The sequence below is a fragment of the Schistocerca gregaria genome, chromosome X (assembly GCF_023897955.1).
Source record: "Schistocerca gregaria isolate iqSchGreg1 chromosome X, iqSchGreg1.2, whole genome shotgun sequence".
NCBI lineage: Eukaryota > Metazoa > Arthropoda > Insecta > Orthoptera > Acrididae > Schistocerca > Schistocerca gregaria.
Window position 1 is genome coordinate 410,180,342 of NC_064931.1, and position 13,990 is coordinate 410,194,331.

The 13,990-nt window shown below is 41.4% G+C and overlaps 1 protein-coding gene across 1 annotated transcript in view; it reads left to right on the forward strand.

The window, feature by feature from the left end:
* Positions 1–13,990, forward strand: part of LOC126298197 (uncharacterized) — a 114,217-nt gene that overhangs the window by 50,886 nt on the left and 49,341 nt on the right. Inside the window, exons 7-8 of the mRNA XM_049989504.1 lie at positions 1,850–2,004; positions 9,436–9,675. Of these exons, the coding sequence (XP_049845461.1) occupies positions 1,850–2,004; positions 9,436–9,675 (395 nt within the window). The remainder of the gene's footprint in view (positions 1–1,849; positions 2,005–9,435; positions 9,676–13,990) is intronic.

The following is a 13,990-nucleotide window of genomic DNA, read 5'->3' on the forward strand; positions in this document are numbered from 1 at the left end:
ACTCATGAAAATAAAATGTCTGACAGATTACAGAAGTGTTTTCAATGCAGGTTGAAGTTGTTACTACTTAACAAGTATGGCTAAATTATAGGAGAATCATTGAATAGAAGTAAGTAGTCGTATTTTGTTAAGAAGTGTGCATCTTTGGTTGACTTGTCCTATTACATTAAAGTTCATTGAGATTGTGATCTATGGTAAATAACCACTCGAAAAACAAGGTGGTGTTAGAGATGATCAGAAATCCAGTTGGTAAACCATGTAACCACATGCCCTGCTGTTCAGGACTGCCTGAGCCTCTTGTGAAGTTTGCACATGTATCAGCATGAAGGTTAATGCTATGTTTGAAGAATCATATGCTTCCATGTCAGCTTTAGTTTCAGATGATTGTGTTCTTGGTTCAGTAATTATTAAAAAAAGTTGTGGTTGTGAGCACATAGCTGAGTTAAGCTTTTCCATTTAAAAGAAACAGCAAAATATAATACCAAATCCATAACTTATTTATTTCATTAATTAGGTGAATTTTCTATAGATTATTTGAATGATTCTTTTATCAGAATGATGTGGAACAAGCTAGCATGTATGTACTTGATTAGTGTTAACATTAATGAACACAGATTGTCCCATATTGTGTAAATGTAGATAGTGTAGAGAAGCATTAATTTCCTGAATTGGAAGTTCTTTAACTCCTCGTCCTTTTTTCTACCTCAAGTACTTGTTGTTCTTTAAGTTGTCTTTGTGTGTTTTCATATTTTATATGCTACATTGCTGTTAGCCATATTACATCACCCACCTTCTAAGCTGAGAGGTCATGACGTCTGACTGCCATGCAGCAGGCTTGGCTTCGATTCCTTGCTGGGTCAGAGATTATCTCCGCCCAGGGACTGGGCGTTATGTTGTCCACATCATTGACACGTGATCAGCCAATGTGCCTTCAACTGAAAACACTTGCAACTCGGTGGCCAACTTTCCCCAGGTGGGGACTCCCGGCCATCAATGCCATACGATAATTTCATTTCATATTAAATCAAAGCATTCTACTCCACAGTAGTACAGATTCTACTGCTATTGTCTCCATTTTTAATTGGGCTTCTTCTACTTGAACAGTTATTTTCAGGACTTGCTTGATAATGCCTTACCAGGTCTTCATCTGTTCTCTCTTCTGACACCCATCACAACCATCTACACTATGAGAGGTGGCACAGTCATAAGGTGTTGGATGCATATTTTAAAGGACAGTGCTTCAAAAAGAATCCTTGTCCAGCCATGCAGGTTTATGTTTTGTGAAGCTTCCCTAATTTACTTAATACATATGCAAGGATGGTTCCTTTGAAAGGTCATAATTTATTTTCTTGCCGTATGTGCTTCATCTCCAATGACCTCTTCGTCTATGGGATGGTAAATGATATACTTTCTAACTCCAAGCACAGCCAGTTTTATGTGTAATGTTTCAAGAAGCCGTGGTCATCTTCATTCTTGGACAAAACAAAGTGTTTGTTAATTTTTGTTTCAAACAATATCAAATTTTAAATTAACAGATATAAACTTGGTTTATTACCTCATTGTGAATGCCAAGGAAAATGTAAAGTCGTGATAAAAAGCATTATTTTCCAGATCACAAATAAGCTTTCTCTAATCCATTATTCCATTTCACATGGTTACAAAGTCTCATCTTATTTATACTTACTTAAGAAATATTCTGCCTCACTTTAGACACATTGGTGTCATTCTGTGTTACACTCTTATAAACAGTAGTTCTGTTAAGGACAGAAGCAAGGTAAGCTGAAGTATTAGTGTTGTAAGTTTTACACATTCTTTGTATTCATTCATGCACCTTTTTCTTTTTTTCCAGTCAGAAAGATTATGTGTGTTTTGATTTTGTACCTCAGCACCATAATATCATCAGATATCGCCGTGGTATAGCAGTTATAAAAGATGATTTCCACACAGTCTGTTCTTGGGTTCAGTTCAAAAATGAGGAAGCCTGGAAATACAATCTTTATTTATGTAAGTCATATTTAACTTCTATCTTCATGTAAAAATAGGTATTTGATTGTTGTTGTAGGAAGTACTTGTCATTCATGTGAATGTATTTCTCATTTCTAATTTTAAAATGTTTATGTAGCAAATTTCTGAGGCAAAAGTTTCAGAATTACTTCTCTGAAATTAATTGCCTAATGAGTAATTCCTGTATAGCAGATTTTTTTAGACATACACACAGGGGGGAGGGGGGGGGGGGGAGAGAAAATGGCAACCACTCACCTGTAGTGACTGGTGTGTGGAGCATAGAAACACATAACAGGAAACACTATTATGCCAGCTTTGAAGCTGTTGCATTTGTTCTTGTAAAAGTGCACAGAACCCCACAGACACCCAAATGCAGGCTCTCATTGCCACAACGAGACTGGTTATAGATTATTGAAAAAGGATCATCGCATTGTAATTCAGAAGAACACAGGCACTGGAGTATCATAATTATCCACCGACACCAGGCAAGTGACTTTCAAGTAAAATGTCTCCCTTGTACGGGAACATACATAATGGATGTCAAAATTACAGGGTGTGGACACATGGTTGACAGAATATGGAAGTTTGGGTCTGGCCTTGAGTCATGCTCAGTTAGCCAAATGATAAAGTGACGGCTCACGAGCGGGAAATCCTGGGTCGAGTCCTGGTACAGCACAAATTTTCGTTGTCATTGTTCCATTATACAGCTAATGGTTGCCCATATTTGCAACTGTGAATACATTTTATGTATTTCATAATGGCTGTAGATGCCGGAGTGCCTGTTCCTTTGGACATACATACATACATGTGTGAAGGAACATTGTGTTGTAATTCAGAATAACAAATACTGACCCTACAACTTATCTTAGAGAATAGATTAAGTAAAGGCAACCCTATGTTTCTAGCATTTGTAGACTTAGAGAAAGCTTTTGACAATGTTGATTGGAATACTCTCATTCATAATCTGAAGGTGACAGGGGTAAAATACAGGGAGCGAAAGGCTATTTACAATTTGTACAGAAACCAGATGGCAGTTATAAGAGTAGAGGGGCATGAAAGGGAAGCAGTGATCGGGAAGGGAGTTAGACAGGGTTGAAGCCTATCCCGGATGTTATTCAATCTGTATATTGAGAAAGCAGTAAAGGAAACAAAAGAAAAATTCGGAGTAGGTATTCAAGTCCATGGAGAAGAAATAAAAACTTTTAGGTTCGCTGATGACATTGTAATTCTGTCAGAGACAGCAAAGGACCTGGAAGAGCAGCTGAACGGAATGGACAGTCTCTTGAAAGGAGGATATAAGATGAACATCAACAAAAGCAAAACAAGGATAATGGAATGTAGTCGAATTAAATTGGATGATGATGCGGGAATTAGATTAGGAAATGAGTTTTGCTATTTGGGGAGCAAAATAACGGATGATGATCGAAGTAGAGAGGATATAAAATGTAGACTGGGAATGGCAAGGAAAGTGTTTATGAAGAAGAGAAATTTGTTAACATTGAGTTTAGATTTAAATGTCTGGAAGTTGTTTCTGAAAGTATTTGTATGGAGTGTAGCCATGTATGGAAGTGAAACATGGACGACAAATATTTTAGACAAGAAGAGAATAGAAGCTACAGAAGAATGCTGAAGATTAGATGGGTAGATCACATAAATAATGAGGAGGTATTGAACAGAATTGGGGAGAAGAGAAATTTGTGGCACAACTTGACTAGAAGAAGGGATCGGTTGGTAGGTCATATTGTGAGGCATCAAGGGATCACCAATTTAGCATTGGAGGGCAGCGTGGAGGGTAAAAATCATAGAGGGAGACCAAGAGATGAATACACTAAGCAGATTCAGAAGGATGTAGGTTGCAGTAGGTACTGGGAGATGAAGAAGCTTGCACAGGATAGAGTAGCATGGAGAGCTTCATCAAACCAGTCTCTAGACTGAAGACCACAACAACACTGCAATATCATGCAGTAGGAGGTGTTGGGTGGATGTATAGGACAGATCCTGCATCTATACCAACCATAAGAGAATGACCCATAGGGTGCAGCATTGGAAATTGGATGAACAGGAATAGTGTGTAGGTTGGGTGGTTGGCAGAGTACTAAATCGTGCAATGTGGGTAGGATTTTGGATAAAATACTCCTCATCTCAGGACATGACAAGAAGTCATCAGAGACATGGTGAAAGCTGCAGTTCAGCTTTTCATGGCTGTGGTGATACTTGGCCATTAGTGGGGTGATGGTCAGTGGCTGGTTAAAAGATTTAATGGTGTCAGAAGACAAGATGGCATAGGAGATATGTTATGGATGAGCTGGGTAGGATATTGTTTGTCAGTAGAGGCTCCGTTGAGGTTATCAGTATATTTTGACAACTCCTGCTTTCTAGTGCAGATGCAGCGTCCATGAGTGGTGAAGCTGTTAGGAAGAGATGTTTCGACACGGAACAGGCTATAGCTGTCAAAGTAGAAATAATGTAGGTGCATTTGATGTGAACAGACGTATTTATGGATCCAACTGAGAGGTGCAGATCAACATCTAGGAATGTGGCTTGTTGAGTTGAGAATGACCATGTGAAGTGGATTTGTAAGTAGGTGTTGTGGTTATGGAGGATGGAGTGAAGGCTGACCTTGCCATGAGTACGGGCCAGGAAAATGTCATCCATGAATCTAATCCAGACAAGAGGTTTTAGGTGTTTACTGGATAGAAAGTATTCCTCCAGAAGGCCCATAAATAAGGTGACATAGAATGGTGCCATGCGAGTACCCATGACAGTACCACAGATTTGTTTTTAGATTTGGCCTTCAAAAATTAAATAATTGTGGGTCAGAATGTTTTTGGCTAGGAGGATTAGTAAAGAGGTGGTGAGTTTGGTATCAGGACACCGTGAAAGTAGTGTTCGATGGCCTCATGGCCATTGGCATGGGGGATGTTGGTGTACAAGGATGTCGTATCCAGTGACTACAAGGATTCTGGTGGGAAAGCGTCAGGAACAGTGGAGAGGCGGTGATGGAAGTGAGTAGAGTCTTGAGTGTAGGATTGGAGGTTACAGACAGTAGCTTGGAGGTGCTGGTCAACAAAGACAAGATATTTGTTCTGTAGGAGCATTCTGTCCAGCCAAAATGGAACAACCAGTGGGGAGACCTGTGGTGAGGGATTTGTGGAGTTTGGGGAAGGTGTCAGAAAGTTGGCGGAGGACCTGTCACATAGTTACTACGATTCCTGACCACTGTGGTGGAATCTTTCCTGGCAGGAAGGATGTTAAGATCTGGATTAGTTCTTAAAAACAGTTTTATTTGTCCCAGAAGACAGACAGCATCTCCAAAGAAGCAGATCTTTTCTTATTTTTTCTACCTTTGCTCTTGTGGGGTGTACAAGGTCTGTTCAAAAGATTCCGGAATATTCACAGTTTTGCACCAATCGTGCGTGAGAGCGAAATTCAGTTGGCACTATGTAACTGCCGGAAGTCATATGTCTTAGATATTGCCCAGTGCTGTATTGAGTAGAATGTTGTGTCACACAGTTTGCAAATCTTGAGGTGGCAGAGTTAGAGGAGCAATGTGTCTGCATAAAATTTTGTATGAAACTCAAGAAAACCTATACAGAGGCACACCAAATGATGCAGGAAGCCTATGATGATAAGTGATTAAGCTGTACTCAGTGTTATTAATGGTTCACACAGTTTAAAAATAGCTGGATGGAAAAATAGCTGGATGGATGATGACCTTCATTCAGGATGCCCTTTGATGTCTGGCAATGATGCTTGTATCAGAAATGTCATTGAAACTGTGCATGCAAATCAAAGATTGCCAGTCAAAGAGGTTGCAGAAGAATAAAACATTTCAGTTGGATCATGCCATGAGATCCTGACACAGCATCTTGGAATGCTCCTATTACCAGCAAGTTCGTCCCATGGCTCATGAGTCAAGACCGGAAAGACCTTCGTCTCACAATCAGTGAAGAGCTTTTGAATTGTGCAAATGAGAACAAGGTGTTCCTCAAGAGAATCATAACTGGTGATGACACATGGATCTACGGTTATGATGTTGAGACCAAGGTTGAGTCTTCGCAATGGGGCGGGAAAGGTTCTCAAAGACAAAAAAAAGTTCATCAGCCCAAGTGAAGTGTCAAAGACATGCTGATAGTTTTCTTTGACTTTGAAGGGTTAGTTCATCATGAATTTGTATCACAGAGACAAACTGTTAATTGATGGTACTATCGCGACATGTTGGGACACCTGTGATAAAATGTGGGAAGGAAATTACCTGAAATTTGGTGAGACAATTCGTGGCTCTTGCATCATAACACACTCTCACATTCATCCTTGTTGGTGTGTGACTACACCAAAAAGACGAAATAACTGTGCGGCACATCCTCCATACTCTCCAGGGCTGGCCCTTGCAGAATTTATTTATTTCTAAAGTTAAAACCCTGTTGAAAGAACGAAAATGAGGATAGGCAAGATGTGGGGAGGGAGGGGGGTGGGGTTAGTGGAAAAGGAGAGAAGTAAAAAGACTGGGTGCTATGGTGGAATGAGGGCTGTGTAGTGCTGGAATGGGAATGGGGAAGGCACTGGATGGGTGAAGACAATGACTAACAAAGCTTGACACCAGGAGTGTTATGGGAATGTAGGATTTATTGCAGGGAAAGTTCCCACCTGCGCAATTCAGAAAAGCTGGTGGTGGTGGGAAGGATCCATATGGCACAGACTGTAAAGCAGTCATTAAAATAAAGGATGTCATGTTTGACAGCATTCTCAGTAACATTGCGGTCCACTTGTTTCTTGGCCACAGTTTGTCGGTGGCCATTCATGTAGGCAGACAGCTTGTTGGTTGTCATGCCCACACAGTGGTTGCAGCTTACCTTGTAAATCACAAGACTGGTTTCACATGTAGCCCTGCCTTTGATGGGATAGGTAATGTTTGTGAGTGGACTAAAGTAAGTGGTAGTGGGAGGATGTATGGGACAGGTGTTGTATCAAGGTCTATTACAGGGGTACAAGCCATGAGGGGTTGGCAGCAGGTGTTGTGTAGCGACGATGGAGAGGGATTTTGTGCAGGTTCAGTGGATGGCGGGCTACTGCTATGGGAGGGATGGAAATGACAGTGGGCAGGACATTTCTCATTTCAGGGCAAGACAAGAGGCATTTGAAACCCTGGAGGAGAATGTAATTCAATTGCTCCAGTCCTGGTTGGTACTGAGTTACGAGGGGAATGCTCCTTTGTGGCTAGAGGGTGAGACTTTGGGAGGTGGTGGGAGACTGGAAAGATAAGGCAAGGGAGATTAGTTTTTGTGCAAGGTTGGGAGGATAATTCTGGTCTGTGAAGGCTTCAGTGAGACCTTAGGTGCATTTCGAGAAACCGCTCGTCACTGCAGATGTGACGGCCATGAGTGGCTAGGCTGTATGGAAGGGATTTCTTGATATGGAACAGGTGGCAGCTGTCGAGTTGGAGATATTGCTGATACTTAGTAGGTCTGATATGGATGGAGGTACTCATGCAGCCGTTTTTGAGGTGCAGGTCAACTCAACAAGCCACTTTCCTAGACCTCCACCTCAAAGATGGCTAAATCAGTACCTCCATTCATATCAAACCTACTGTGCACCAGCGACACCATCACTTTGACAGCTGCCACCCATTCCATATCAATAAGTCCCGTTCACACAGCCCAGCCACCCGTGGTCATCACATCTGCAGTGACGAGCGGTCTCTCCTGAAATATACTGAGGGTCTCACTGAAGCCTTCGCAAACCATAATTATCCTCCCAACCTGGCACAAAAACAAATCTCCCGTGCTTTATCTTTCCAGTCTTCCACCACCTCCCAAAGTTCCACTTTCCGGCCACAGAGGAATATTACCCTCGTAACTCAGTACCAACCAGAACTGGAGCAACTGAATTACATTCTCCTCCAGGGTTTCGACTACCTCTTGTCCTGCCCACTATCCTTCCCACCCCTCCCACAGCGGTAGTCTGCCATCCATCGAACCTACGCAATATACTTGCCCATCCCTATACAAGTCCATCCCTATACAACCCCTGCTCCTAACCCCTTACCTCATGGCTCATGCCCCTATAATAGACCTAGATGCAAGACCTGTAAATCCTCACACCACCACCTACTCCAGTCCGGTCACAAACATCACCTATCCCATCATAGGCAGGGCTACCTGAGAAATGAGTCATGTGATCTACAAGGTAAGCTGCAACCACTGTGCCGCATTCTATGTGGGTGTGACAACCAACAAGCTGTCTGTCCACATTAGTGGTCACCATAACACCCTGTTGTTGACCGTGTTGCCAAACATGACATCCTTTATTTTAATGACTGCTTCACAGCCTGTGCCATATAGATCCTTCCCACCAACACCAACATTTCTGAACTGCACAGGTGGGAACTTTCCCTGCAATAAATCCTACATTCCCATAACCGTCCTAGTGTCAATCTTTGTTAGTCATTGTCCTCACCCATTCAGTCTCTCCCCTGTTCCCATTCCAGCGCTACACAGCCCTCATTCCATCATTGCACCCAGTCTTTTTACTTCTTCTTTTCCGCTAACCCCATCCCCCATGTCTCACCTATCCTCTGTCTAACCTTCAGCACTTCACTGTCCACCACCCCTACCCTACTCTTCCTCCCCCTCCGCTCGGCAGCCTCCTCCTTAACACCACCCAATCGCCACTCCCATCATGCACTGGTGTTGCTACTCACAGTGTAGCCTCAGTTGCCTGAGACTGCAGTCATGTGCGTGTGAGTCGTGTGTGTGTGGTGTCTATTTTCAACAGAGGCCGTACTGGCTGAAAGCTTTATTTGTGATAGCCTTTTTGTTGTGCCTATCTGTGACTCAGCATCTCTGCTATATGATGAGTAGCAACTTTCCTTTTCATAAAATTGTGCAGGAGAGTATTTCAAAGGAGACCATGCACAATGAGTAAAAGGTAAGTGTAGAAAAATTTTGTGGACAAAGTTCCACGATTTTCTGAACAGACCTAAATGTTTTGATTACATGTTTACTAGCACCACCTTGTGTACAATGAAATATAAGCCCTTCAAAGTCATAAGTGAATTCATTGCATCATTCATAAACTCAGTCAGATAAGGCTTATGAATTGGTTGTAGTATTTGAGTGAACAACTTCAGGAAATTCTGTGCCTTCACATTTCCACACACGTGTGTGCAATTACCAAGTGTGTTTGTGGGATTAGATTTAAATTTTATAGTTGTAGGTTGTGAATGAAACACATTAAGAAAGTCAGGATATTGATGTAAAGTCAAATCCAGAATGTAGTACCTATAGAAGATAATTGCTTTCAACAGTAGGAATGTTGTTGTGGTAACATGTAACAACCAAATTTCAGGGATTTTTTTATGATTTTATACTGTTTTAAATTTACCATAGCTTCTGATTTGTGTGACATGCTATTCATAATATTTTGTTGCAGCAAAGAGGCCAGTACCTGTTCAGTGTCCTGTGGCAGGAAAATTTAATTTCACACAGCGTGGGGATGTTCCATTCGAAACCCGTATTCTTGGAGGTGTTACACTGTCACCAAGGCCTAATATCTATTGCAAACAGAATATATCAGACTTCTCTGTGTGTGACATTGAACAGAAAGAAATTGCAATTGATGAAACTTACTGCCTTAGTGTGGATCATTTGGGAAGACCTGTTGATATTTACAGTAAGTATTCATTTTCTGATTTGGAAGTTCTTTTACCATCATCCTTTCATTCTACCTCAAGTAGTTGCCATTCCCTAGGTTGCCTTTGGCTGCTCAGTGGTAAAGAGGCAGACTAAAAGTGTAAGGATGTCAGGTTCAATCCCTGATCAGTTGTAAGATTTTTATCTGTTACTTCTCACTTCTTTCACCTGTGGCAGTATTAGTAGATGTGAGAAATGCTGATTTGTACTGTGGTTCGAAATCCACATTTAACTCTAGTTCCCCCGTAACTGGCTAGGAAAGTGAGTTCAAAGTTGAGAAAGAAGCAACAGCATACCACCACCAACAGAATTTGAATCTGTTCTCTCAGGTCTTGTTCTTTGTGTGAACACATAATTAATTGTAGCTGGAGATATGAACATATATTTTCTGAACAGCAGCATTTTCATATTAAAACTCATGCACATACTTTCCTGCTCAAACCTTACAGTGACTGCACTTGGGCTTTCTCAGCATACAACAGACACTTATATGTTTATCGATATTTTCGTAACCTAAACTCCCAGTAGAGTAATTCACATGGATCAGATCTGTGCATCTTGTTTGTCTGCTCATGATGTAATGTTCATGACCTACTCGTTGCAGTGCCCAAAAAAACAAACCACAAATGGCAACTTTCAGAGATTTTAAGTGTATAAATATGTCTGTGCTTGCAGAGGAAGTATATATATTTGTTGGCAGACAAAGGCAGGAAGTGACTCTGATGTAAATGGTTAAGTATCTAATTTCACTGATACACTCAATAATTTGCACAGTAAATGCACTCCTATTAAAAGAGAAACTGGTTAAGTGTAAGGAGAAAACATCCGCCATGGTGTACATACCACCTCAGACACCTTATGAGTAGGGTGGCGATTCTTTTGGAAAACCTTAAATTCTCAGGGAATTACATTGTACTGGAAAAATTAGGGAAATCTCGAGGAATTTCAGGAATTTGATAAAACCTCAGGGCATTCTGCGTTTTTAACCTAACATTGAAAATGAATTTCCGTGAGTTTTATAAATTACAAATTTTAAAATACTTAATATCTCAAAGTGTGCTAATTAAGTATTATTCCACATAAATTATCAGTGTTTAAAAACTGTGATTAAGCTAATGGGCTTATGGCTGACACATAGCTGAGAGGAAAGAAAAGTCATTATTGCAGCATGTTGCCCCCATCCCCCCTGCTCACTATTAATTCATCAGGGGCTCCTTGACATTGTATTCCTCCTCACAACTGGAATTCTCGGGGAATTTTTTTTCCAAGTTTGGTGAGTAGACACCCTGATGTGTGCTGGAAACTGCAAGATGCCACTGGGCTATGTCTACACATAAACATTGCTTTTATCTGAATCAAGTGACCCTGTTTGAAATGTGGATCACACCTCCTCCCATCCCACAGTTCAGATGTATTTAATAAACTGCGTACAGTGGAAATGGAAAGAGAAGGGGCATCCTGACAAGTGAGTCTTTGTTGTGGTTCTTGTAGAAGTTAATAGTGATCAAGTGGTTCATCTCTAAATCCTGAATTGAAAGAGTAGTAATTTAGACCATTTTTTATTACAAAATATTCCTCATGAGGAACAGCACAAGTAAAAAAAAAAGAAAAAAGAAAAAAAAAGAAAACAGTATAGTTAACTCTCTCACACACTGAAGATGAGTAGCAATTTTAATATGAAAATCAAGTAGTTAAACAGTTACCAGAAACTGGACAGCAAAGTTCATCGGGGAAAGGAAGAAAATAGCCTGGTAACTAACTCTTATCAGACATTGTGATAAGTGTCATTCTGGTGGGGTAAGGAAAATATATGCAATAAGCCAAACAGCTGAGTCATGGTTAAACCATCAACTGCCAGAGCATGATTTAAAGTGAAATCCTCCATGTTTTGACTGAAAATGTGCCTTATCCATTCTCAACACTAACATCTTGCCTCGCTTTGCTGCCAGAACTTACCAACTTTAAGAGACGAAAAGATGAGCTGCAACTTCAGCAGTGGCAGAAGGCACCTGCACGGCAAGTGCTGCCTGCATCCTGCGCAGAGGGTGAATGGCTTGCCTCAATCCCTGTGTAGCTGAAGAGAACTGCTATTGAGTGGTCCCAAGTCCTGACAGAGAATACTTTAATGACTACACTTCTCTTAGTTCTCTGTGGAAAGACTGCCAAAAATCACTGGTTGTCTAGTCAGACAGAATATTAGAAACATTGCCAGTGAGAAGCCATGTAGCAAACATTTTCCTCTCTCTTCCAAAAGGTTTGTTATTATTTGAGCCAGTCTCTTAACTTTTCAGGTTACACAAATTTACAGTAATTTGGCGTTAGACCTTCACCTGGGAAAATTTGTGAAGGCCTGGTCAGTGTAAGAGAATGCTAGCTTCTGCCCCTACCTAAGTTGATGCCTGTTCTCCCACTTTTGACTAATTTTTAGGGTGTCGTTCTATCAATGAGTGCTTCAATTTCTCATGCTAAAACCTGAGGTCAATTACCTACATATGTAGGTGGCAGAGTGACATGACAGTGAAATTCAGGAGTGGGCCTAATGTGTGAGATAGTGTTTCATGTCCCCCCCCCCCCCCCCCCCCCCCACACACACACAATCTTATGTGCAGTCCAAACTGCTGCATAAATTTACAGAAGCCTCCTCTTTTCTCATTGGACCTCCTCCAGCCGCAATATTGTCATATTCCAAGCCGTGTCTAATGTGCGTGTGGTTGCCTTGCTACAGACTTTGCAAGATATTATCAGCACCCAAGACAATTGCCAAGGATCTCTGGACACAGTCTGTGCGTGACGCTACATGCAGTAGTGAGGTGAGTGGTCAGTCTCCACAGAAAGTGCTCAGTATTGGGAGGTAGCAGAGGATGAATCGTCCATCCTGCTAGTTACTTTCCAGGGTCCAGGTATGTGCTGTGTCCGCACTCTCTGCAGTACAGCATCGTTTTGCTGCCAGTTGCCAGTGGAGGGCTGCACCAAGACCAAGAAAAAGCACTAGCTAGCCCCACGTGCAAACCCATGTGTAATTAATGGAAAATATTTTGTCCCATAGGGAAATTGTAACCTCCATAATCATCTTTATGATTAATTTATATATCAAAACCTGAACTTTATTTACACAAAAGAAAAAGATCTCTCCATCTAATGAATGAGTAGCTAATGCTTTTAACAAAAATGAAACTGACTGGCTGGCTGTATCCTGACATGTTTCATAACCTTTCAATCTGGGGAAACTTTGTGCCAATGATGTCACACGTATATTAATCATAGTAAGGCTTCATTACAGAGAAGAAAGATGTGGTTGCTACTCCAGGGCACAGTCACAGTGACTACCATGGCCTACTCGTAGTGTAATTCTGGGGAGATCATCGTACGTCATGGGGGGGGGGGGGGGGGGGGGGGGGGGAGACTGAGGCCTCGGAGTTGTCCAGTTGATGCAAGTAGATCATGTGATCACTGCTCAGCTCTGTGTCCCAGGTCCCCACACTCCAATCAGCATTGTTCCGACATTTTCTTAAGGACACCGCCCATGGATGGTGACAATATGTTTGAAGTATCCCAAAGTATTTAGACCTACCGAAACAAACCTCATGCTGCCCATTATGCTTAAGGTACAAAAGGAAGTCCACTTAGACTGCTTCAGATGGCATCCTTGTCACCTCCCAAAGTCGTCATACACTCGCTGCTTCATCACATAGTCCCATCATGTCAGAGACCTTTTACAACACAACACCACACACACAACCAACAACAATCAGTGCAGAAACAATGACATGGAGCAAATTCTGCTACATTAATTTTTAATTATCCTTCAGTGGATAACAGTTACAACTACTTTATTCCACAACAAGAACAAAATGTAAATGTGATTTGACATACATTCATTTTACTCCTTACAGTCCGTCTAAGTCATTTAAAACCCCTTATCACTAGTTTTGGTGAAGCTTGGATGGATCCAATTCACCTATATCATAGCTGATAGTGCACTTCTGTTCCCAAGGCATGGTTTTCGCATTATCCACCCTTCTGCTTCAGCCTGATGATCCTCTCAAACCTACTTCAAACAGCAGGACAGAACATACGGCGTTAGTCAGTTTGCTGCATACCAATCACTTGTGTATGTTAATAGCTGCTGGATGCCACAAACTGTACTTGAGTTACCCTCTTTCTCATCTGTGACTTCTTCCACATCATCATGTTGCAGGGAACTTTCACACTAATCATCATTCTGCATCCCCTATGACTACAATTAAACCATAAAAAAAATAAAAAATTGGCATCCATTTCACAGGATCCTCACA